General features: G+C 55.6%; 1 protein-coding gene across 1 annotated transcript in view; it reads left to right on the top strand.

Annotated features, from left to right (window-relative positions):
- The window catches only part of Arhgap8 (Rho GTPase activating protein 8), a 63087-nt gene that overhangs the window by 30447 nt on the left and 7842 nt on the right, over nucleotides 1–24798 (top strand). Inside the window, exons 4-11 of the mRNA XM_048802975.1 lie at nucleotides 2266–2528; nucleotides 4884–5015; nucleotides 5851–5937; nucleotides 10553–10651; nucleotides 11311–11421; nucleotides 12271–12343; nucleotides 12391–12489; nucleotides 12925–13123. Coding sequence (XP_048658932.1) covers nucleotides 2266–2528; nucleotides 4884–5015; nucleotides 5851–5937; nucleotides 10553–10651; nucleotides 11311–11421; nucleotides 12271–12343; nucleotides 12391–12489; nucleotides 12925–13123 — 1063 coding nt within the window. The remainder of the gene's footprint in view (nucleotides 1–2265; nucleotides 2529–4883; nucleotides 5016–5850; nucleotides 5938–10552; nucleotides 10652–11310; nucleotides 11422–12270; nucleotides 12344–12390; nucleotides 12490–12924; nucleotides 13124–24798) is intronic.

Here is a 24798-nt window from a genome sequence, read left to right as displayed (position 1 = left end):
CACTCCGTCCCCGCCCCATGCGCCACCCTCCCCACGTCTCCTGCCCCCGTCACCTCCCTCTGTTTTGTGCACTTGTGGGCACTGAGCTCTGATCTTCCTGAGCCTCCCCCAGGGCCATCTGGGGACAATCTGGTCACCAGGGCCACCGTGGCCATCACCAGCACCATCTGCACGGTGGGGGGCTGGTTGGCTTCCTCCTGGCCAGGCGAGTGCCCGCGCCCTCCCTGTGACGGGGTCCTGGATGTGAAGGGGACCCTCCAGGTGAGATGGCATAGACGGCCACCCTGCTCCTTCGAGGTGCACGGATCTCCCTGGGGCTGTGTGCGTGCCCCGTGGCTGCTGCATCAAAGGACGGCACCCTGCAGCCTAACGGGGCAGCACCCTGTCCTCCTGCCCCCGCCACATCCCTCCCACCCCTGCCTCCTGCGTCTTCCCGGGTCTGTTTGGTCTCCTCAAGACACCAGCCAGTGGCCTAGGCCACCCTTGTCCCACACGACCTCTCCTGGAGACCCAGTTTCCCACTAGGCGAGCCGTGTGCATTCTGGGTGGAATTGGGCCCTGTTTAAACCTGGACTGGCTGCGCCCCACCCCCATGTCCCCTGTGCCCGGGAGTTTGCTACCTGGGTACGGGGGTACGTGCTCACCGTGCCGACCCCACTGGGGGCTGCCCTGTGGTCTGCGTGGGGGCAAGGCTAGGGCTGTGGCCTGGACACAGGGAGGAGGTAGGGGTGGCCGTCTGAGGGGCTGCCCGAGGGCCCTGCACCGCTCGCCCACACACCCAGAAGCGCACCAGATCCACAGCTGGTCCAGGAGGGCACCTGTTCCCTCCCTCCCTCAGCCAACCCTGGCCCATCTCCGGAGTGTCATGTGCGTGTGTGACAACAGAGGCTGCTGTGCCTGCTCCCTGCCTGGCCTGGCCCAGAGCACAGCCACTTGGGGGCCCACGCCTGCCACCACCCCCAGACCCCACTCCTCCTGTGAGGTCGCCCGGCTCACCCAACGACAGCCCAGTGAGGAGGGCCGTGGCCGGAGCCCCCAGCTCAAGATGAGCGCACGGCTGGTCTCGAAGCCCCTGGAGCACTCTGGGCTGCTGGTTCTGGGGAGACCCCTGACCCAAGGCCCAGTCTGGCCCGAGGGTCTGAGGACCTGCAGGGAGCAAGCCCTCGGGAGCCAGCACGGCCAGGTGCAGGTGGGCTGGGGCCTCCTGGGCACCAGGAGGGGTGAGCCAGCTCCTGGTGTCACAGGGCCCATGGGCAAGGAGGGCCACCAGGTCCCCAGGCGTCTCCTCCTGGGACCTCTGATTAAGCACATTCCCGTGTCACACTAGCCTCCTTGACGCAGGGGACCAGTGTGCCCAGGGCAGCGCTCTCTGGGGTCACTTCCTGCTGGAATGGGGCCAGGGTTGGTCATTCTACAAAGACAAAGGTGTCCCCAACACACAGGAAGCACGGGGGTGGTGGCCAGGGCTGGGGGGAGGAGGAGAGGACGATCTTAGTAGGTCCAGGGGTCCCTTCCGGGACAATGAGACAGTTCTGGAGCTGAATACAGGTGGCAGCACCATGCGGTGAATGGACCTGGTGTCTCTGGGGTGCTCGTGTTAAAGTGGTTAATTTTATGCAAATTTCACCTCAGTTGGGAAAAAGCACCTGTGACAACAACCAGTTGGCACACCGGGCTCTTCGGGGCCTACCCAGGGCACCTTTGTGGCTGGATGGGAGTGGGCGTGAGCCCCAGGCACAGTTGTGCAGGTTGTCCACTGCCCACGGGCACCCAATGGGGCTGTCACGCACTGTGCTGTCAGCCAATGCTGGACAGCGCGCCCAGAGGAAGGGCTCACACACAGGCCCCAGAGCTTGTTGGTGTCCACAGGAAGGGCCCCGGAGCTTGTCCTTCCTCGGCCTTCATGGAGACATGACAGGCCCTACGCGGCCTCCCTCCATCGCTGGGCTTCCTGCGGCCAGATGCGGGCTCCTATTTTGAGACGGTGAAGAAGAGTCCGCGACGTTGAAGCCCAACCCGTGACTTAGCTGGTGACTTCCTGTGCTGAGCGCGGGCAGATGCCGCCAACCCCAGGAGCTCCTGAGCAGGAGGAGCTGGGGAGGACGGCACAGGCCGAGGACCGGGCACTCCAGGGGGGGCCGGAGTGGGCTCACGGTGGGTCCCTCGTCCCCCTCCCTGGAGAAGGCGTCCAGGACGCAGAAGTGCCGTCCTTCGGCCTGGGGTGGCTCATGCCGCCATGGCTTCCTTGAGGGCGCTGGGGAGTAGGGTGGGGGTGAGTGGCCTCCTCTCCTGGTGAGCACAGACCAGCAGGGGTCAGAGCTGCGCCATCTCACCCGGGCAGACGGGTGGGAGCAGGCGCAGGTGGCAGCAGGTGGCTCTCGGGCAAGACAGGGTGGACTTGAGCCTGCTCAGTTTAGACCCCTGGCAAGGCCCCTGGCCAGAGCACCTCCAGGAGACTCAGGTGACCTGTGTGTAAATGGGGACAGTAGTCCAGCCCACAGGGCCATCGGGAGCATCAGTGAGCAGACGTGCGTTTGGATGTTTCTTCCTCTGGAGGGGCCTGAGGCTGCTTGGACTCAGCAAAGAGCAGACCTGCTCGGGCTCCACGGGGTCCTGGCGAGGAAGGGCGGTGGAGCACCTGCACACGGGCAGAGCTGCGGGTCCTCCTGGGGTCCACACAGCACCGCCCACGGCCTCGGAAGCTGGGCTGCCTTCCCTGGGCGCCACGGATGGGTTCACTCCAAGCAGGAATGACGTGGGGTGACACTGTGGGCTTGGTGACACTGTGGGCTTGGTGACATTGTGGGCTTGATGACTCTGTGGGCTTGGTGACTGTGGGCTTGACAACACTGTGGGCTTGGTGACTCTGTGGGCTTGGTGACACTGTGGGCTTGGTGACTCTGTGGGCTTGGTGACTCTGTGGGCTTGGTGACTCTGTGGGCTTGGTGACTCTGTGGGCTTGGTGACTCTGTGGGCTTGGTGACTCTGTGGGCTTGGTGACTCTGTGGGCTTGGTGACTCTGTGGGCTTGGTGACTCTGTGGGCTTGGTGACTCTGTGGGCTTGGTGACTCTGTGGGCTTGGTGACTCTGTGGGCTTGGTGACTCTGTGGGCTTGGTGACTCTGTGGGCTTGGTGACTCTGTGGGCTTGGTGACTCTGTGGGCTTGGTGACTCTGTGGGCTTGGTGACTCTGTGGGCTTGGTGACTCTGTGGGCTTGGTGACTCTGTGGGCTTGGTGACTCTGTGGGCTTGGTGACTCTGTGGGCTTGGTGACTCTGTGGGCTTGGTGACTCTGTGGGCTTGGTGACTCTGTGGGCTTGGTGACTCTGTGGGCTTGGTGACTCTGTGGGCTTGGTGACTCTGTGGGCTTGGTGACTCTGTGGGCTTGGTGACTCTGTGGGCTTGGTGACTCTGTGGGCTTGGTGACTCTGTGGGCTTGGTGACTCTGTGGGCTTGGTGACTCTGTGGGCTTGGTGACTCTGTGGGCTTGGTGACTCTGTGGGCTTGGTGACTCTGTGGGCTTGGTGACTCTGTGGGCTTGGTGACTCTGTGGGCTTGGTGACTCTGTGGGCTTGGTGACTCTGTGGGCTTGGTGACATTGTGGGCTTGGTGACTCTGTGGGCTTGGTGACTCTGTGGGCTTGGTGACTCTGTGGGCTTGGTGACTCTGTGGGCTTGGTGACTCTGTGGGCTTGGTGACTCTGTGGGCTTGGTGACTCTGTGGGCTTGGTGACTCTGTGGGCTTGGTGACTCTGTGGGCTTGGTGACTCTGTGGGCTTGGTGACTCTGTGGGCTTGGTGACTCTGTGGGCTTGGTGACTCTGTGGGCTTGGTGACTCTGTGGGCTTGGTGACTCTGTGGGCTTGGTGACTCTGTGGATTTGGTGACACTGTGGGCTTGGTGACTCTGTGGGCTTGGTGACTCTGTGGGCTTGGTGACCCCATGAGCTTGGTGACCCCGTGAACTTGGCGTCAGGGCCAGCTGCCAAAGTGATGTGGGTGAAGCGAGGTCCCTCGCAGATGGCAGGATGAGGCCTTTCCGCGGTGGCCCGAGGACAGTGTTCTCCAGCTGCAGCGGGCGGATCGAGGGCCGTGCAGCCCTGACGTGATGGGAGGGAGGTCTGGCCAGTGACAGAGGACAGATGCTGGGAGGCTCCTCTGGGGAGGACGGCGCTTCGGCGGCCCAGCAGCATGGCGGTGCTGGTGCTGGGGAGGGCTGGGGAGGGCTGGGGAGCCGGGCAGCCCCGGCTGGAATCTCAGCCCATCCTCTGTGGCTGCTCTGACAATGACCCAAACCCCGTGGCATAAGACAGAGCGGTGCTCTCCCAGGGTCCTGGTCCAGGTGCAGTCGGGGCTCTGGGGACCTACTCCCCCAGTCCCCCTGCAGCCCGTGACTGTCCTCTGCTTCCGGGCTGTGGGCAAGTCCTCCCTGGCCTGGTCCCTCACCCTCTCCACGGGGCCTTCTCCCCGCTGAGCCACCCTTCGTGACCCTCTGTTAAGTGTGTGTGACGGCATCCAGAGTTCGCCCAGCTAATCCAGGACGAGCTCCTCCTCACGAGACCCTTGACTCAGCCACATCTGCAAAGACCTTTCTTCCAGATGAGTCACGTCCCGGGTTCTGGGGATGTGACGGGGATGTGTTTGAGGGGGTCATGCTTTGGCCTACCATGTCCACCTATCAGCTGTGTGACCTGGCAAGTGGCTTAACGTCTCTGAGCCTCATCGAGCAGTTGAGGGCTGGGCCCTGGCGTGTGGGGTCTCCAATGGCTCTGGATGTGACCCTGTGTGGCCCGGTGCCGGCTCTGCTGGGTGGCCAGGGAAGCCGACGTGCCCTCCACGTGAGGGCAGGGAGGAGGCCCTCACGTCCATGTCTTGTGTGTTGTCCAGGTACCTGAAGTTCACGCTGGACCAGTACGTGGAGAACGATTACAGCCTCGTCTACTTCCACCACGGCCTCCACGGCGGGAACAAGCCGTCCCTGGGCTGGTTGCAGAGCGCCTACAAGGAGTTTGACAGGAAGTGCGTGCCAGCTCGGGCACTGGGCAGCCACCGTGTGGGCTGAGTGTGGCGGGTCATGGCGTAGAGTGGATGGGCGGCTGCTGGGTCTGGCTTTGGAAGTGGACAGCTTCCACCTGAGGAGGCGGCACAGCCTTGGGCAGTTAGGTCACGTGTCGGTGCCCAGCAGCTGGCTCTGTGCTGCGGGCTGTGACCAGGAACAATTCAAAGCAAAAGGTCACGTCACCAGATCCAGGTGGAGGCTGCCCGCCCAGCATGGGGGACCGTCCACACTCACACAGAGGCCACTGATAGGTGGCACGTCTGGCTGGGGAAAAGTGCTGATCCTGGTCAGCCATTTCGGGCCAGGGTCGGGGCCGGGGCCGGGCGGAAGGCCCTGGTCAAGTTCACTGTGTCAGATGGAAGCCGCTGGCCTGTGGGCTTCTGCTCGGGAAGGTGGACGGGCTGGGGCTCAGACCAGGCTCCGCACAAGCAGAAAGCTGGTCAGCACTGTCAGGGCCGTGTTCAGTGGTGAGTCCCTGTCGCCGCGCTGTGCAGAGGGCGCTCCAGCCCCGTCAGTCGGCCAGGCGCTGATTTTGAGAGCTGTTCCCAAGTCGCCCTCAGGGCCATGCTCCAGGCCCCGGCCACCCTAGGGCAGCGCCTGCAGAGTGACCTCACCTTGCAAGCGTGCCTGTGGGGCGGACGGGGGTCCTGATCCCCCGAGAGTGAACCCCCGTTTCTGGCTCAGCATTCTTAAATGTTGGGGGGGAGGCCCGAGACCCCGGCTGTGGCTCTGCCCCCGCTCCAGCTGGGAGGGACTCTGAGCCGCAGCCCAAGGGCCCCCTGGTCCCCTCCCCAGGTACAAGAAGAACCTGAAGGCGCTCTACGTGGTGCACCCCACCAGCTTCATCAAGGTCCTCTGGAAACTCTTCAAGCCGCTCATCAGGTGGGTGTCACTCTTGGCAAGGACAGGGGGGTCACCTTCACCGCAGGCCCCGCCTCTAGGCTGGCCACGGGTCTGGGCCCCCTGCCAGCCCAAGGGGTCTATGCTGAGTCGCAGCATGGCCCAGGGCGTGTGCACGACCCTCTGAGGGCCGTGGACAGGGGCGCTGGCCCCGGGTGCCTGAGGCGAGTGCCTGGATTTTACCCCCCCACCCCCGACCCGAGCACCCACACAGCGCAGCTGCATTGGGGTCCCCAAGACCACACCCAAGTTCACGACCCGAGGGCCGTGGACACAGAGAAGCTGTCTTTCTTTCCGTGTGGCCCAGCGCAGAGGAAGCCTGGCTAGGCTCAGAGTCGGCTGAGGGACAGCGCCAGCCCCCGCTCCCCTCCACAGCGGCACGCTGCAGACAGTGCGTGACTTCGGGTGTGACATGTGGCACGGGGAGCGGGTGCTGCTCACTAGTGAAGCGTGGCCAATCCTCGGGGCCCAGGGGGTTTCTTGGGGTTGGTCCCGTAAGCATGGAGTGACCACCTGGCCGACTCAGTGACTCAGTTCCTGCCCAGAGCAAATGGCTGGTGTCCACCACCTGGTGTCCTCAGGTTGCAGACACAAAGACCTTCTTATCAGATGTTCCAAAAGCTCAGAGGTCACCCCAGGAGCAGGGCAAGGGCCACTCCCTGCTCTGGAGCAGACAGGTTTGGACACTCGGCCTGTGGTCAGCCCCTCCTGCCGGCAGCCGGAGCCAACGGCATGAAGAGCTGGACCTGAGGCCTCAGCCGACCTCGTCCCCGGAGTCTGGACTCTTTCCCACCTGACGCTCTCAGTGTGGGTGGCCAGGCTCGGGGCTCTGCCAGGCCCCAGCAGCATCTCCTCGCCCCCCAGCTTGGCACCTGCATCAGGCGCCCACTGCCTGGAGCCACGTGGCGCAGCTGGGCAAGAACACACCCCAGGCCTGGCTTCTGCGGGCCGCTCTGGCCTGGCCTGGACGGGCCCAGGCCAGGAGGGCCCAGGTGTGCCCTAGAGGTTGGGACATCGGCAGAGGAGGAGGAGTGTGTCCTGGAGGGTCAGGGGGACTCGGGAGGGCCTCCCAGGAGTGGCTAAGAGCAGGATTGCCTCCCAAGGGAGGTCACCCTTCCCCGGCCCTCTCTGGACACGTGGGCACAGATCCCAAGGCCTTCCCTGCCTCCTCGGGGCCCTGACTGCCTTCCCCCAGCCGACCCTCCTGTGGTGGCCTGACAGCGTCCCTCCCCCCACGGTCATCGTGGTGGGCAGGTGTGGGGCTCTGTGCCCAGGTGGGGAGCCAGGTGGAGCTGGGTGGGTGACTTCCCGTTTCCTCAGCCGATATCCAGGAGGTAACCAGCCTCCAGAGACCTGGGCCCCTGGCCCTGGCACTGCCCACCGTGGGTCGTCTCCCCAGGAGCTGAGCCGCTGCATCTCGTCCTGCCCCCGGGGGCCTGTGTCTCTGTGTCAGCACACCCAGCCCTGGGGACCCGGGGCTGTCGGCCAGCAGCAGTTCTGGGGCCTGGGGACCCTCTTCACTGCAGCTGTCGGCTGAATAATGGCCCCAAGAACCTGCAAAGGCGTCACCTCCAGGGTACCAGGCACCTCGCAGAGGTGACCAAGGATCCCCCAGCTGGGCCTGAGGACGTCACAGGTCCCGATTTCCTGTCCCAGCCGAGGTCTGAGGGGGCGAAGTGCCGATGGAGGGGCTGGAGCTGCCGCTCTGCCAGCTGTGGGGGGGGGAGCCGCACCGCGGGGTGTGGACCCCAAAGGACAGAAGTGGACCCTGCCTCCCGGGGAGCCCACCCCGCACCTCTGTGACATCACCATCGAGACCTATGTGGCCCTCACCCACAGACCTGCAGGGATTGAGTGGGTGGCATAGGCCGAGGTCTGTGGTCATTGGTTGCTGGGGCCACTGGGCACTGTCACAACTCTCCTGGCGGCTGGCCAGCCCCCTGCCCGTCACTCATATTCTGAAACCTCAAGATCCCACTTCCCCGTCACTCACCCGTGGCCCGTGATCCCCGTGGTCTTGGGAGCAGGTGCACCCAGCCCCACCCACTCCCCTGGGGCCCCATCCTGCCTTCCGAGGCTGGGGTGACCATGAGCCCACGGCTGCCCCTCTGCCTACCCTCTCCATGGGCCCCACCTGTGTTCTGCAGAACGTGGCCTCGCTGGTCCTGCAGACACGGGTACCTTTGCACCCACGTGTGCCAGGCCCCAGCAAGGCCCCGTGACATGGAGCCGGGTGAGAGGTCTGCAGAAATGAGCATCTGGACAGGCTCGGGGCTGGGGACGGGTCTTCAGGGGGCTCCGGGCTCCCCCGGTGTGGAGGGCTGACTGGGACTGAACTCTGTTACGAGGTCACAGACGCACTGTGTCACAGGGCCCAGGGCTGCTTGGCCGGGGGGGGGGGGTCTCCTCCCCCAGGAGGAGGGAACCGTGTGGCCCTGAGTCCCCGGGCTGTGGACCCGAGTCAGGTCCTGAGGAACGGAGGAGGTTTCAAGGCCAGAGCTGGCTTGGCTGGCCTCCTGGTCCCAGGCCTTCCCACCTGGCCACCTGCTAGAAGTGAGGTCCCTGTGGGTTTGTGATGGGCCAGGAGCAGTGCCCAGGGGGCCCCTGACAGATTTAACAGCGAGAAAGCCAGTGCTGGTCACCCTGCGGTCCAGGGTCAGCTTCAGACGTTCCAACTCCAGGTGTTGCCACTTAGGAAGCCCGAAGGTTCTAGAGACCTCGCAGGTCCTCAGGGGATGCGGCCAGGTCCCCTGTGCCTGAGATTGGCCACCGTGGCTTGGGATGGTTCTGGAGCCACATTTCCTGGGTCACCTCTGTCCTGCTGGCCACCCACTGCTCTGGATGAGAGATGCAGCCGCTCTGTCTGGGCTTCCCCATGTGGCCAGAAACACCACTTAAATCACTCCATTGTTACAACAACGACCTGGGGAACCTTTGGAATAGGACTTGCTGGGCCCTAGCAAATGTTCATTGTTAGGGCTGGTATTGTTTAATCTTGTAATTATCCTTTTGTCTTTGATTTAATTACAACATCTACTGCACCTTATGTGCCAGGCGCCCCCAGACATCCTCTGAAGTTAACCATATTTTCCCTATTTCAAACAAGAGAAGGTTGATGCTCAGAGAGGTTGAGCAGCCTGCTCTAGGTCACACAGTAAGGGCAGGGGCTGGAATTCCAACTCTAGCCTGGGTCCTTCCACCCCTCATCCTGCCTCAGGAATCAGGGTTGGGGGCCCTGGAGCCAGGACTGGGGTATGCTACCTGTTGGCTGTGTGTCACTGGGCAGTAATATGACCTCTCTGAGCCCTGGAGTCATTTGAAGATGGAAGAATTGTATGAATCTGGCAGGAAAACTATGGTCTCCAGCAGGGGCCAGACTGCCCCTGAGTCCTGTGGAGTCTGAGTGGGCAGGTGGCAAGGGCACTCCGTGGGACCCTCCACCCCTAGTGCTGGAACCCAGAGAAGCCCTGTCCTTTGTGTGCATTACTCCCAGCACTTGGTGGCTCTTCAGCCACCTGGCCTTCAGTCCGGGTCCCCAGCCTCCAGCAGAACAGCAACCTTGAGTTCAGGGTCCCGCCAAGTCACCCTGTAAAACCCACCAGGGGCCAGGGACCCAGCGCTGCTTCTCCCTCCTCCACTAGGGGGAGCCCATGCACACAGATGGGCCTCCCTCTGGTCCCCTGCAGGTGGGACAGGCTCAGGCCACCAGCCCAGGCAGCGGTGCTGGGTCAAGTGGTTCACTCCTTATGTAATTTCCTGCCGCGATCCCCCATTTTCTGGTTGTTTTGGCAGTGGTGAAATTGGATTATTTTAATCCCACAATGTATACCGCACTGAGAATGCATGGATACTTATTTCACGGCTTGCAAATTGTCGTAATAGTAACAAATTTGGTTTTGCTGACTCCGTAACTCCCTTCCTGGTAACTGCGATTCCGCCCCCACATCCATAGTTGTGCCTCTGGAATACGCACATAGGGGAGGTGCTGCTCCAAAACTACAAGAGAAAACCAGCCTGAGCTTCATTAATATGATCGTCACGGGGACCGGGCGTCGCCCAGGTGCCTGGCGATGGATGAGTTTGTGCAAATCACCTCATTCTGTCTCACGGGGCGGGGCCCCATCCTCACAGGGCCTGGGCCCCCAGAGGAGGAGCGAGTCGTCCCAGATGAGAGACAGGACAGGGGTTGCTGGATGCAGCCAGGGCTCCTCCGGCTTTATGGCTGTGCTGGCGTCCTGGTGTCCCCAGGGACAAGCCTGGAAACTGCTATTCAGCCCCTGCCCTTGGGGACACTCTCAATGGCGAGGTGTCAAATGCAAAGCCGTCCGCCACCCAGGCCAAGCACCCTGGATCCCAGCACCCTGGGATCGTGCGCCAAGCCCGCAGAGCTCCCCGGTCTCCTCCGTCTGTGCAGACTCAGGGTGGATTCAAGTTGGGCACATTTTATTGATGGGCATGGGGATGGGCACTGGGCGCATGGCAGGCCTCAGGAGGGACAGCCTCAGACGTCCCATCTCCAGGAGCTGCCACCTGCCCTTCCCAGGCCCTGCAGGGCCTCTCCCTGCCGCCTGACCCCTGCTGTCTTCTGCTTTCCTAGTCACAAGTTTGGGAAAAAGGTCACCTATTGCAGCTCCCTGAGAGAGCTCCGGGAGCACCTCCAGTGTGACCAGCTGCCCATCCCCCAAGAGGTGCTGCGGTGAGTGCCCGCCGGGCTGGGGGCTTGGGGGCTGGGCACCACTGGGGGCTGGGGGGCTGGGGCTGGGGCGAAAGGGTCCTCGGAGGACCACGACTGGACCCTGAGGCCATGGGGACCATGGTCGGCTGTGGGCTTGGGCAAGACCCCAACCCAGGCTGCACTAGGGTCACTGGGGTTGGCTCCCAGGGGTTCCCATTGGGGCAGTTTTCTGGGGGAGACCAGCGTCCCAGCTGCAGCTCTGGGGCCCACCTTGTGGTCTGGGGTGTCCAGGACCATGCAGGCGGCCAGTAGCAACAAAGGCAGGTCCCGTGGGTCCTCGGGAGATGGGGCTTGGGAGGGTGTGAGTCAGGCTCTGGGCAGCCAGGGCCCCCGAAGTGGTCCAGGGACCCTGCAGAAGGACCCAGAGGACACACGAATCCTGCCTTCCGGGCAGGGCTGTGGATCTGGGATTTACCCCGTCCGCAGTGTGTGCTCTGAGCTCCAGAGTCGGAGACCCTGGTCTGAGGGCAGGACAGGGGTTTGTAGTCCTGATCTGCGCTGTGCCCAGTGATGACCCGAGGCATGTCACCCGACCGGGTCCCACCCAGCACCTGGAAGTGGACTCCCGCAGCCATGGGCTGTCCCCTGCGATGTGTGACTTGCCTCTTTTGTGTTCCCAGGTATGACGAGAAGCTCCGTGACCTGCACAGGGGGCTGCCGCCTCCTGATACCAAGAAGCCACCGCCCCGGCCGCCTCTGCCCACCCAGCAGTTCGGCGTGAGTCTGCAATAGTAAGTGAGCCCACGTCCACCTCCCCGGCCCTGGAGGCTCTGGGACCAGGGACCGTCCTGGACCCCTGTCTCCGGTGGCTGAGCCCAACCCTGCAGGGCCAGCGCAGCCTGAGGCCACCACGGAGGCCCGTGCTCCCGGCTCCTGTGTCTGTGCCCGCGTGTGGGACCCAGCGGCGGGCAGAGCACCAGGGACCTGGGGGCCGCCCAGTGCACCGGGAGCTTCTGGCTCCCTGCCCTACAGGCCGTGCCGGACCTTGCTCATGTGACTGGCTTTGGCCAATGACATCACAACAGACTTGGGGGCCCTCAGGAAGGAGTGGTAAGAGCTGGTGCCCCCACTTCTCCCTGCACCCCCCCCGGGCACCCTGCCCACCTGCGCCACACAGGGCAGGAGCGAGAAATAAGCTGACGGACTAGACTGCCGAGGTCCCCAATTGTCCGCTCAGCACGGCCTCTCCTCCTGACCAAGACCTTATTAGCCATGACTTGAACTCGCCCCTCCTCGCAGCAAACTTCGTGTTTCTGAAATGAACAGCCTGAGCACGCTGGGGTCCTTTCCTTGGCACCGGGATGGAACCCAGGGCGCTTACCACTGAGCACACCCCAGCCCTCTTTTGTATTTTATTGAGAGATGGGGTCTCGCTGAGTTGCTCAGGGCCTCGCTAAGTTGCTGAGGCTGCTTTGACCTTGCAATCCTCCTGCCTCAGCCTCCCAGGCTGCTGGGATCACAGGCGAGCGCTGCTGCTGCGCGGGGCTTACCATCTGTAACCTTCAGGGACTCCGAGAGCCATTCTGTGCCCCACCCCCCTTCCCTGCTGTCCCCAACTTCATCTTTTACGTCTGTCTCAGTGGCGCCTCCTCCGGGAAGCCCTTCTGCCCTGGAGTCCTGGCTGCCAGCAGGGCCTCCCTGTTCCAGCCCCATGCCAGCAGCTGCGGTGCTGAGCCAGCCGGGTCATGAGCTTGCGCCCCCCCAGCCCATACCCCTGCTCTGGCCGTGGAAGACGAGGCTGCTCATCCCACAGCTCTGGGGAGGTCGGGTCACCTACAGGATGGCCACACCAGAGCGCAGTGAGTGTCCTTTTCCTCGCGTCCATCTTGCGTGCTAGAAACTCGCGTGGGATCTGGCCGTTACCTGAAGCTCTGATGCTCCTGGGCCCACGGTGGGCTTGGCGAGTAGGGGGCTTGCTGCCCCGCCCTCCAGGGCTCTGGGGCCAGGCGGGAAGGATCTGGCCCTGAGCACCTGCCCTCTTCCCTTGGCCTGAAGCAGCTGTCCCCTGACTGGGAGAGGGAGTTTGCAGATGAGATAGGTTAAGGACCTTGGGGCAGGGTATTGTCCTGGGTCACGGGGTCCCCTAGGGACCTCTCAGCTCCTGGAGGCTGTGGGTGGGGAGGGGTGGGGGGACAGTGGCCTTCTGTCCTGCATTCTGAGAATGGGTCGGCGTGGAGGCGTCACAGCAGGGCTGTGCTCTAGCTGCCACCTTGCTGTGCCCTCTCTGACCCCAGGGCCAGTGGGGACTGTTAAAACCAGCTCATGAACAAGCGAAGCTGGGTGCAGCTCCGAGGCAGAGGCCCGGGTTCGGTTCCCAGAACCGAACACACGAAAAAAACTCAGTTGGTTGTGTCTTCAGGGACCAGGGAGTGACACTGGGCGACTCCGAGAGCCGTCCCACGCTCCACTTGGAGAGAGAATCCACACGACTGCCTCTTTAAATTAATATTTTATGCTGTTTGGTTGCCAATGAGTGTAATAAAATGGCAATAAACATATTAAATAAAGCACCAGATATGTAATTTGTTTGGACTGGGAATGAATGAAAGTCATTAAAATTCATAACCAGATCCTATTCACAAACGTTAATCTGCTGAGTTAAGTTCAAAAGCGCACAGGAAGCTTCGCCCGGGGACACGCGGCTTCCACTGTGAGGGACGCAGGTCCTGGAGGCCTGGCCAGGGCAGGCGGGGCTCGGCGGGCGTGGGAGGGAGGCAGGGCTCTCTCGAGGGGCGGAGGCAGCTGTGGCGCCTCTGGCTTTGGGAGGCCCAGCGACGACAGCCTCTGTCCCTGTTCCTTTCCTGCACCTGGAGGTGAAGCCCTGGCCGCCTGTCCCTGGGGGACCCTGCTGCCCAGGGCTCTGCCCGCTCCCAGTCCTTCCCCTCCTCCAGGACGCCCTCCCGGTAGCTCCACAGACTGGAGGCGAGCTGCCCGTGACACTCGTGTGACACTCGTGTGACACACACCCCTGCGTCCTGGGCCAAGCACCGCAGTGCTCAGTGGCTGGGTGAAGACCGACAGTGGCCCAGGGCTGTCCAGCCCAGGTGCCCGAGGTGTGTTCACAGGCCTGGGCCACCATCACGTCATCTAATTCCAGAGCGTTTTCGTCACCTCAAAAAGGGCCCTGTGTCCTTTAGCCGTCACTCCCTGTCCCTCCCCAAGCCCCTGCCACGTTCAGATCCACTTTCTGTCTCTGGATCTGCCTGTTCCAGACGTTTCTTATACACAGTCACACAAGCTGGGCCCGGGGGCTGGGCACTTGTGGTCCCAGCTCCAGGGAGGCTGAGGCAGGAGGATCCCTTGAGCCCGGGAGTTGGAGTCCAGCCTAGGCAATGGAGGGAGGCCCCCGTCAAAACAAGTAAAAACACACTCGTGTGGCCATTTGCCCCTGGGCTCTCTTTCCTGGCCGTGTATCTCCAAGGTCTGGACGTGACGTGCCCCTGGATACGCAGGTGTTTTCACCACCGGTGGTGAACAGTGGTTGGTGAATCACGGTGTGAACAGTGGGCTGTTTTTGCCTGTTGGTGGTTTGGGATGAGGGGCTCAAGATCCATGCACAGGTCTCCCAGGCACCCAGGAGGGGTCGCGGGGCCTCACAGGATCTGCACTTAACTGCTCCAAAGTGCTGCCCCACCTCGTCCCACCAGCAATGTCGGGTTCCAGTCTCTCCACAGAGCCCGCCCCTGCCGCCCGCCCGGGCTGAGGCAGCCCCTGAAGCTCCCGCCTGGTTCCCTCCTGGCAACCGTGTGGCACCGCTTTCTCTGGTGCTTAGTGGTTATTTGCATATCTCCATGGAGATGTGTCTATCCATCAAACCCTCTGCCCATTGGCTTGCTATTTGCCTTTTTCTGGTTAAGATAACATTTGTTCTATATATTATGGCCTCCAGCTCTGTGTAAGATACAGTTCACAAGTATTTTCTCCCATTCTGTGGGTTGTCTTTATACCTTCTTTTTAAAAAGTTTATTTGTTTATTCTACATTGTTATACGTGACAGAGAATGCATGTCAATTCACGGTGCTCATACAGAGCACAGTTTTCATGTCTCTGGTTGTTCACAAAGTAGAGTCACACCATTCAGGCTTCATACCTGTACCTGGGGTAGTGATGTCCATCTTATTCCACCGTCTTTCCTACCCCCTGCCCCTCCCTTCCCCTCCCTCCCCTTTGTCCTATCCAAAGTCCCTCCATTCCTCCCATGCTCCCGCATCCCCATTGTGATCACCATCCACATATCAGAGAAAACATTTGGTCATTGGTTTTTGGGGATTGGCTAACTTCACTTAGCATCATATTCTCCAACTCCATGCAAATGCCATGATTTTATTCTCTTTTAATATTCCATTGGGTATCTATGCCACAGTTTATTTATCCATTCATCTACTGAAGGGCATCTGTGTTGGTCCCACAGTTTAGTTGTTGTGAATTGTGCTGCTATAAACATGGATGTGGCTGTGTCCCTGTAGTAGGCTGGTTTTAAGTCCTTTGTTTATAGACCAAGGAGTGGGATAGCTGGGTCAAAAGGTGGTTCCATTCCCAGTTTTCCAAGGAATCTCCATACTGCTTTCCATATTGGCTGCACCCATTTGCAGTCCCATCAGCAATGTATGAGTGTGCCTTTTCCCCACATCCTCGCCCACACTTGCTGTTGTTTGTATTCTTAACAGCTGCCGTTCTGACTGGAGTGAGATGAAACCTTAGAGTGGTTTTGATTTGCAGTTCTCTAGAACTAGTTTGCTAGAGATGATGAACATTTCTTCATATATTTGTTGATTGATTGTATGTCACCTTCTAAGAGGTGTCTGTTCAGTTCCTTGGCCCATTTATCGATTGGGTCATTTGTCTTTTTGGAGTTTAGTTTTTTGAGTTCTTTATATACCCTAGAGATAAGTGCTCTATCTGATGTGCCTGTGGTAAAGATATGCTCCCAGGATGTAGGCTCTCTCTTCACCTCACAGATTGTTTCTTTTGCTAAGAAGCTTTTCAGCTTGAATCCATCCCATTTACTGATTCTTGATTTTATTTCTGGCACTATAGGAGTCTTATTAAGAAACTCAGGGCCTGATCTGACATGATGGAGATTTGGGTCTACTTTTTCTTCCAATAGGCACAGGGTCTCTGGTCTAATTCCTAGGTCCTTGAAGCACTTTGAGTCGAGTTTTGTGCATCGTGACAGACAGTGGCTTAATTTCACTTTGCTGCATATGGACTTCCAGTTTTCCTAGCACCATTGTTGAATAAACTATCTTCTCTCCAATATATGTTCTGGCACTTTTGTCTAGTATGAGAGAACTGTATTTATGTGGGTTTGTCTCTGTGCCCTCTATTCTGTAGCATTGGTCTACAAGTCTATTTTGGTGCCTTTAAAAATATTTATTATTATTATTATTAAATTATGATCATTATTACTTTCGGTTGTAGGTGGACACAATACATTTATTTATTTATGGTACTGGGGATTAAACTCAGGGGTATTCAACCACTGAGCCACATCCCCAGCCCTATTTTGTATTTTCTTTAGAGACAGGGTCTCACTGAGTTGCTTAGGGCCTCACCATTACTGAGGCTGGCTTTGAACTCTCAATTCTCCTGTCTCAGCCTCCCGAGCCACTGGGATTACAGACGTGCACCACTGCACCCAGCCCATGCCGTTTTTGTTACTATTGCTCTGTAGTATAGTTTAAGGTCTAGCATTGTGATGCCACCTGCTTCACTCTTCTGCTAAGGATTGCTTTGGCTATTCTGGGTCTCTTATTTTTCCAGATGAATTTCATGATTGCTTTTTCTATTTCTATGAGGAATGTCATTGGGATTTTGATTGGAATTGCATTAAATCTGTTTAGTGCTTTTGGTAGTATGGTCATTTTGACAATATTTATTCTGCCTATCCAAGTACAAGGAGATCTTTCCATCTAGAAGATAGAAAAGACTGCTTTAATTTCTTTCTTTAGCATTCTGTAGATTTCATTGCAGAGGTCTTTCCCCTCTTTCATTGATTCCCAAGTACTCTATTTTTTTTCCTGAGGTATTGTAAATGGGGTGGTTTTCCTAGTTTCTCTTTCAGAGGATTTGTCATTGATGTACAGAAATGCCTTTGACTTATGGGTGTTGATTTTATATCTTGTTGCTTTGCTGAATTCATTTATTGGTTCTAGAAGTTTCCTGATGGAATTTTTTGCATCCTCTAAGTATAGAATCATGTCGTTGGCAAACAATGATAGCTTGAGTTCTTCTTTTCCTATCTGTATCCCTTTAATTTCTTTCACCTGTGTAATTGCTCTGGCCAGTGTTTCAAGAACTACAATAACTAGAAGTGGTGAAAGAGGGCATCCCTGCCTTGTTCCAGTTAGAGGGAATGTTCCAATTTTTCTCCATTTAGAATGATGTTGGCCTGGAGCTTAGCATGAATAGCTTTTACAATGTGAGATGTGTTCCTGTTATCCCTAGTTTTTCTAGTGCTTTGAACTGAAGGGGTGCTGTATTTTGTCGAATGCTTTCTCTGCATCTATTGAGGTGATCATATGATTCTTATCTTTAAGTCTATTGATGTGATGAATGACACTTATTGATTTCTGTATGTTGAACCAACCTTGCATCCCTGGGATAGACCCCACTTGATCATGGTGCACTATCCTTTTAATGTGTTTTTGTGTACGATTTACCAGAATTTTATTGAGAATTTTTGCATCTATCTTCATTAGAGATATGGGTCTGAAGTTTTCTTTCTTTGATGTGTCTTTATCTGGTTTTGGAATCAGTGATATTGGCCTCAGAGAATGAGTTTGGAAGTGTTCCCATGTTTTTCTGTTTCATGGAATAATTCAAAGAGTATTGGTGTTAGTTCTTTGAAGGTCTTGTGGAACTCGGCTGTGTATCCATCTGGTTCTGGGCTTTTCTTGGTTGGTAGCTTCTGATGGTGTCTTCTGTTTCATTGCTTGAAATCGATCTGTTTAAATTGTTTATATCATCCTGATTCAGTTTGGGCAAATCATATGAGTCTAGATATTTGTCAATGTTTTCGATATTTTCTATTTTATTGGAGTACAAATTTTCCAAATAACTTCTAATTATCTTCTTCTGTATTTCTGTAGTGTCTGTTGTGATATTTCCTTTTCATCACGTATATTAGTAATTTGAGTTTTCTCTCTCCTTCTCTTCATTAGCATGGCTAAGGGTTTGTCAATTTTATTTATTTATTGAAAGAACCAAATTTTTGTGTTGTCAATTTTTTCAATTGCTTCATTTGTTTCAATTTCATTGATTTCAGCTCTGGTTTTAATTATTTCCTGTCTTCTACTGCTTTGGGGGTTGATTTGTTCTTCTTTTTCTAGGGCTTTGAGATGTAAAGTTAGGTCCTTTATTTGTTGACTTTTTCTTCTTTTAAGGGATGGACTCCATGCAATGAACTTTCCTCTTAGAACTGCTTCATAGTGTCCCAGAGGTTTCAATATATTGTATCTGTGTTCTCATTTACCTCTAAGAATTTTTTAATCTCCTCCTTGATGTCTTTTGCAACGTATTGTTCATTCAGTAGCATATTAATTAGTCTCCAAGTGTTGGAGTAGCTTCTATTTTTTATTTTATCATTGATTTCTAATCTCATTCCATTATGATCTGATAGAATGCAGGTAGTATCTCTATTTTTTGTATTTAGTAAGAGTTGTTTTGTGGCATGATGTATGGTCTATTTTAGAGAAGGATCCATGTGCTGCTGAGAAGAAAGTGTATTCACTCATTGATGGAAGAAATATTCTATATAATTCTGTTAAGTCTAAGTTATTGATTGCATTATTGAGTTCTATAGTTTATTTGTTTAGCTTTTTGTTTGGAAGATGTATCCAGTGGTGAAAGAGGTGTGTTAAAGTCACCCAGAATTATTGTGCTGTGGTCTCTTTGACTCTTGAACTTGAGAAGAGTTTGTTTGATGAATGTAGATGCTCCATTGTTTGGGGCATGTATGTTTATAATTGTTATGTCTTGTTGATGATGGTTCCCTTGAGCAGTATGTAGTGTTCTTTTTTATCCCTTTTGATTAACTTTGGCTTGAAGTCTACTTTATTTGATAGAAGGGTGGAAACCCCTGCTTGTTTACGCAGACCATGTGAGTGGTATATTTTATCCCAACCTTTCACCTTCAGTCTGTGGATGTCTTTTCCTATGAGATGAGTCTCTTGGAGGCAGCATATTCTTGGGTCTTTTTTTTTTTTTTAACCCAATCTACCAGTCTATGTCTTTTGATTGGTGAGTTTATGCCATTAGCATTCAGGGTTATTATTGAGACATGATTTGTATTCCCAGTCATTTTTGTTTATTTTTTATTTTTACCTTGAGTTGGTTTCTCCTTTGACTAGTTCTTCCTTTAGTGTAATACCCCCCTTTGCTGATTTTCATTGTTGTTTTTTTTTTCCCTCCTCATGGAATATTTTTCCGAGGATCTTCTGTAGTGCAGGCTTCCTAGTGTTAAATTCTTTTAACTTTAGTTTATCATGGAAAGTTTTTAATTTCATCATCAAATCTAAAGTCTAATTTTTCTGGATAGCAGATTCCTAGTTCACATCCTTGTTTTTTCAGAACTTGGTACATATTGTTCCAGGACCTCCCAGCATTAAAGGTCTGGGTTTAGAAATCTTCAGATATCCTAAGTAGCTTCCCCCTATAAGTAACCTGATTCCTTTCTCTGGTGGCTTGTAAAATTCTCTCCTTATTCTGTATATCAGGCATTTTCATTATAAGGTGCCTTGGTGTGGATCTGTTGTGATTTTGTACATTTGGTGTCCTGTAAGCTTCTTGTAATTGATTTTCCAATTCATGCTTCATGTTTGGAAATTTTTCTGATATTTTTTCAATGAATATTATTCACTCCTTTGGTTTGGAACTCTGTGCCTTCCTCCATCCCAGTAATTCTTAAATCTGGTCTTTCTATGTTATCCCATAATTCTTGAATGTTCTGCTCATGGTTTCTACCATTTTCACTGTGTGGTCAAGATTCTTTTCAAGATTATACATTTTGCCTTCATTGTCTGAGGTCCTGTCTTCCATGTGATCTAATCTGTTGGTGGTGCTTTCTATTGAGTTGTTAATTTGGTTCCTTCATTTCAAGGATTTCTGTTTGCTTTTTTTAGAGCCTCTATCTCCTTATGAAGTGATCTTTTGCTTCCTGTATTTGCTTATGTAGCTCTTTATCGAAATGATCTTTTGCTGCCTGTATTTGCTCTCTTATATCCTTTAATTTACAGAGCATTTTAATCATGTGCATCTGAACTCCTTCTCTGTCCGTCCTTCTGCGGTGCTGGCCAGGGATTCCAATAAGGTGGCATCTTGGTTTGCTGGGGGCACTTTCCTCCCTTGTTTTTTCCTGTGTCTTCCTCCTAGCTCTGGGATCGGAGGTGTTCCAGTTTTTACCCTATAGGCTTACAGTGTCCCTGCAGGGTTCCAGTGCCTCTCCTTTACGGGGGAGAACAATGTGAACAGATTCCAATAGAAACAATATACAGCCTTAAACCAAAGAGCTGCTATTAAGACTTTTACGGTTTCTCACAATATACAGAAATGGTGACTTCGACTATTACCTACAACATGAACAGCAGGTCTGCAAAAGGGTCACAGTTTCTGATGGTGGACAAAGAGCCAGGGGGAGGTGTAGGATGAGATGTTGAGGGGGAGGAGGTGAGGATACAGAGTTACTAGGTCTTAGGAAGATGAAAGAGGAATCTAAAGAAGTTGGTTAGTAGCAGGAGAAAAGAGAGAAAGTGATTTGGGGAGACAAGTGGGAAGACAACAGAGTATAACAAACAAACATAAAATTAGGAAAAATAGAAAGTGTAAAAATAGGAGATAAACGAATATACACACCACTGTGATACACTATTCAGACGTCCCAGTCCTCAGCAGCCTAATCCATGGAAAGTACCTGGTTTCACAAATGTTGGGGATGTGAGGGTGGGAGAAGAGAGGGGGAAAATCTCCAAGGAAGATAGAGGGTTGTTTTGTTGGGGGTCAGTGTCTTTCCTGCTTCCCTCTGGTCCAGTAGGTGGGCTGTCTGTGGTTGGCTGGTATCTGCACCCTCAGGATGGGGAGGGTTATCAGGTGGGAGGGTTGGTCTTGGGGCGGAGCTCCTGGAGGTGGGGTATAGATAGCACTTGCCCTTCCCCATGGGGGACTGCACCCCGAGGATCCCCTTTGGGGCTGCTCATGTGACGTGGACACCTGGTCTTACCTCCTTATCTCGCCTGCTGGCCTCACAATTCCTGGTCTCTAGTCTCTAGACTGTACCTCACTCACCCTCCCTTTCTACTTCCCAGAGGGAACCTCTCTCTCTCTGGAGGTCTTGTGGGCTGTGCTCTGGGGGCCGCGTACCTGTCAGAGAGCTGTCTGTGTTGGGCAGTTCAGGGCCAGGCAAGCATGGGCCAGTTAGCAGCTGCGGGAGAGAGGGGGCAGTTGGGGACTTGATATTGCTTCCAAGTCCCAGGTGGTGTTCCAAGCTGGGAGTTGCCCAGACTAAGATGATGACAAAGGTGTCCCAAGATGGAGGTGGCTGCTTTCAGAAATGGGGTGTTGGGTTGGGTGAGGCCAGACAGTGGCGGTGGGTGGCGTGTTCAGAGATGCAGCTCTGTGGCGTGCAGTGTTGTGGTTGGTGGCTGTCTCCAGACCCTGTGCAGTGTCCCCAGGTGCAGGCTATCATGTGTAGGGGACTTGGGAAGTCCAGCAGTGGCTTCTGCGTTGCGTGGGGTGGGGAAAGTGTCTCTGGGTCTGCTGGTTTTCAGTGTTTCCCCAGTCTTCTGTTTCTTTGTGGATCACCTTCTTAGTTGTTGCATTTATTATGGAGAGAGGGAGGCTGAAGGGAACTACTATTGTTAGCGTGTTGATTCCTCCTTTAGTTTTCTGTTTTTGCTTTATATGTTTTGGGGCTCTGTTGTTAGGTGCGTATGCTTTCTTCATGAACGGACCCATTCCATCAACCTAAAATGTCCTTCTTTGTCACTTGAAACAATTTTTGTGCTGAAGTATGATTCTAGATAGACCCTCCAGCTCTTTTTAGTTACTGATTGGCTGTTATATCTTTTTTTTTCCAACCTATTTCTGTCTCTTAATCTAGCGTGTCTCTTATAGACAGCATATACTTAGGCTAGTTTCTCCCTCATTTCTTTTCTTTTTCTCTTGGGCAGGCCTCGCTCTGTTGCTCCGGCTGGTCTCGAACGCCTGCCTGGGCTCCAGGGATCCTCCCGACTTAGCTTCCTGAGTACCTGGAGTACCGGCCGAGCCGCAGGCCCACTGCACCTTTTTGATCGGAGCATTTAATCCACTGACCTTTCCGTGGTCACTGAGGAGCTGGGGTCACATCTGTGTATTCCTGTCTGTTCTCTGTGCTCTGGTGTCCTCTTGTTCCTTTTTCCCCTGTTCCTCCCTTCCTGTGTGTCCAGAACTCTCTGGTGCACCATTTTAATTTTCTCCTTGGGTTTGCACTCTGTATGTTTAAAAGTGTTTTCTCGGTAGTTGCCCCAAGGGCTGGAATTAACAATTTGTCACCAGTGGGGCCTGATTCGTAACAACTGTGATCCTGTCCCTTCCCCTACCTCGTGCTGTGACTGTTGGGTCATCTATTTTGACACAGATTTATGGTCCTTACTCTGCGCGTGGCCTTTTAAATCAGGGAGGGGGGACTCGCAGCGCAGCCCCCCCCCCACGCCCCCCACCCGGGCGCTCACCGTGGGCCACCTGGACTGTGCTTGCTGGTCCTCATGCAGAGGTAGGCCTTGCAGCTGGAGAAGGAAAGAGGAGGGCGGTGGGGCTTGCGTCTCAAGGGAGCAGGTAGCTCAAGGGAGCTGTCCCTGTCCCCTTCCCCACTGGAGTGCCTTGGTGGTGAGATTTGGGGACATCCTTCCGGCGGCTCATTAGAGGGCAGGACCCTGCGGCCTTCAGGGTCCGGCTTCTCCCCGGAGCCCAGGTTTGAGCTGAACCAGGGCCTGCTCTTGCCGCAGAGAGAGGCCGGGCCCTGGCTTTGCCTTCCTGGTCCTCATGCCCTCAGGACACGCTCTCTTTGGTCTCGGGTGCCCTGTGGCTGTCGCCAGGGTGTGGCCCTGCGCTTTCTGATTGGCCTGGGAGTGGGGTGTTGCCTCCTCTGGCTCCAGGGGCTAAGCCACCTGTGCCAGCCCGACTTTCTGGGAGCCCCAGGCGGTGGTTTGAGGGCTCAGTTCATGGGCCGGGACCTCAGTGCTCAGCGCGGCAGAGCTAGGAGGTCCGCTGGTGGATGGCACTGGGCCCGGGGAGCGCAGTTGATGCTGTCTTCCCTGGGGTGATGTCCTCACCTGGGGAATGCTTTCTCCCTGGCTGTGCCCACCCCACCTCCACCGTCTCCCCGTAGGACAAGGCAGCAAAAGTGCTTACAGAAGCCAAGCCCAGCACCGTAAGGAACAGATTTATTTTCTTTATAAATGACTCCGCCTCAGGTGTTCTGTGATAGCAACAGAAGGTGCACTCTGACCCCCGCCCCATTAGAGTTTCAGGGCTGGCCTAGCTAATGATACAGCCCCTCATTTCTTGTTCTCTTTCCGCCACCAAAGAGGCCCAGCTCTGTGGGTGTCGGCCACAGCATTCCCGAACCTCATCCCACCAACCTAGTCCCCACCCCACACTGAACCCCCATCAGGGTCATCTGAAGTTCTCCCAGTCCGCAGTGGTAAAGATGTTCCCTGCAGTTCTTTGTTTTGGTGGGTGGTAACCAGGGATTGAACTCAGGGGCACTCGACCACTGAGCCACCTCCCCAGCCCGATTTTGTATTTATTTAGAGACAGGGTCTCACTGAGTTGCTTAGCATTTCGCTTTTGTTGAGGCTGGCTTTGAACTCAAGATCCTCCTGCCTCAGCCTCCTGAGCCGCTGGGATTACAGGCGTGTGCCACCGCGCCTGGCACCTACATGTCTTTTATAGGTCCCAGAAGCTTCCCTGAATATTGAAGGAAATAAAATTTTTGCTGCAAGGCTACAGAGCCGTGGGGGATTCACCCTGGAAATTCTCTGTGTTTGGGGGAAAGTCACAGAAATTGTGGGGGGAAATTTTTCAATTGCCAAGGAACTTGTTCATTATCGGAAGAGAAAACACCCTCAGTTTTGTGGTCTGTGCCTTTTGAACCCAGGTACAGCAAGCACTTTGGAGTCAGGTTTTTACTCAAACACTGGCTCCAGTCACCCTAAGCTGTGTGGCTCCAGTTAAAATAATTTGCCTCTCTGAGCCTCCATTTGTCCTCTATAAAAAAAGCAGCACAGCAATGCAGGGAATGGGCTCCGCAGCACCCCAGGTGCACACAGGTCCTCCGCCCACAGTGGCTGCCGGTTGTTCCCCACCCTTCTGCAGATGTCCAGGGCCTCTCCGGCTGCCTCTGGGCCCGAGAACTCGGAAGGCCTCCCTGGCCCGTTTTAAGAGCCAGGGGCTGTGCTGCATTTGAAGACGAATGCCTACAATTTCCCCCCACAATCTCTGTGACTTTGTCCCAAACACAGAGAATTGCCAGGGTGAATCCCCCACGGCTCTGTAGCCTTGCAGCAAAAATTTTATTTCCTTCAATATTCAGGGAAGCTTCTGGGACTGATAAAAGACATGTAGGCCCTCAGGGACGGGCAGCCGGGTCCTGGCCGGAAGCCCTGCTCCCCGCTTTCCAGGGTGACTGCAGCCCCCCCCCCACGGCCTCCCTTCCTCCCTGCTTCCTTGCAAAGCGGGAAGACCAGGCTCTGCCCCTCTCCCACGGGGCGGGGACAAGCAAGGCTCTTGTGTGGCCAGTCCCCAGCGCCTTCCCTGGGCAGGAGGCTGTCTGAACTGAGACGGGGGCCGCCTCCGGGCGCTGCGCTGACCAGCCAGTGCCCAGAACCCCTCCTGCCGCTGTCCAGCGTCCAGCTGTGAGTGTCCCCGCCTCGTGCTCTCCGGGAGCCCGACTCTGCCGCCGCACCGAGATGCCCGGGGCTGGAGGATGCCCGCCGCTGCCCGGGGATCCCTGCCCGGCCAGGAGGCCCCGCGGCTGCCCTCCAGCCCCGGCTGCTCGTTATTCCCCCACTGTCCTCGGCTCCGCCAGTCCACTGAGCAGGGCCAGCGCGGCCAGGCGGGCGGGAGGCATCCTG

Source organism: Marmota marmota, unplaced genomic scaffold, assembly GCF_001458135.2.
Source record: "Marmota marmota marmota unplaced genomic scaffold, marMar, whole genome shotgun sequence".
Taxonomy (NCBI): domain Eukaryota; kingdom Metazoa; phylum Chordata; class Mammalia; order Rodentia; family Sciuridae; genus Marmota; species Marmota marmota.
The sequence above is the reverse complement of the archived record's forward strand: the minus strand, read 5'-3'. Positions and strand labels throughout refer to the sequence as shown.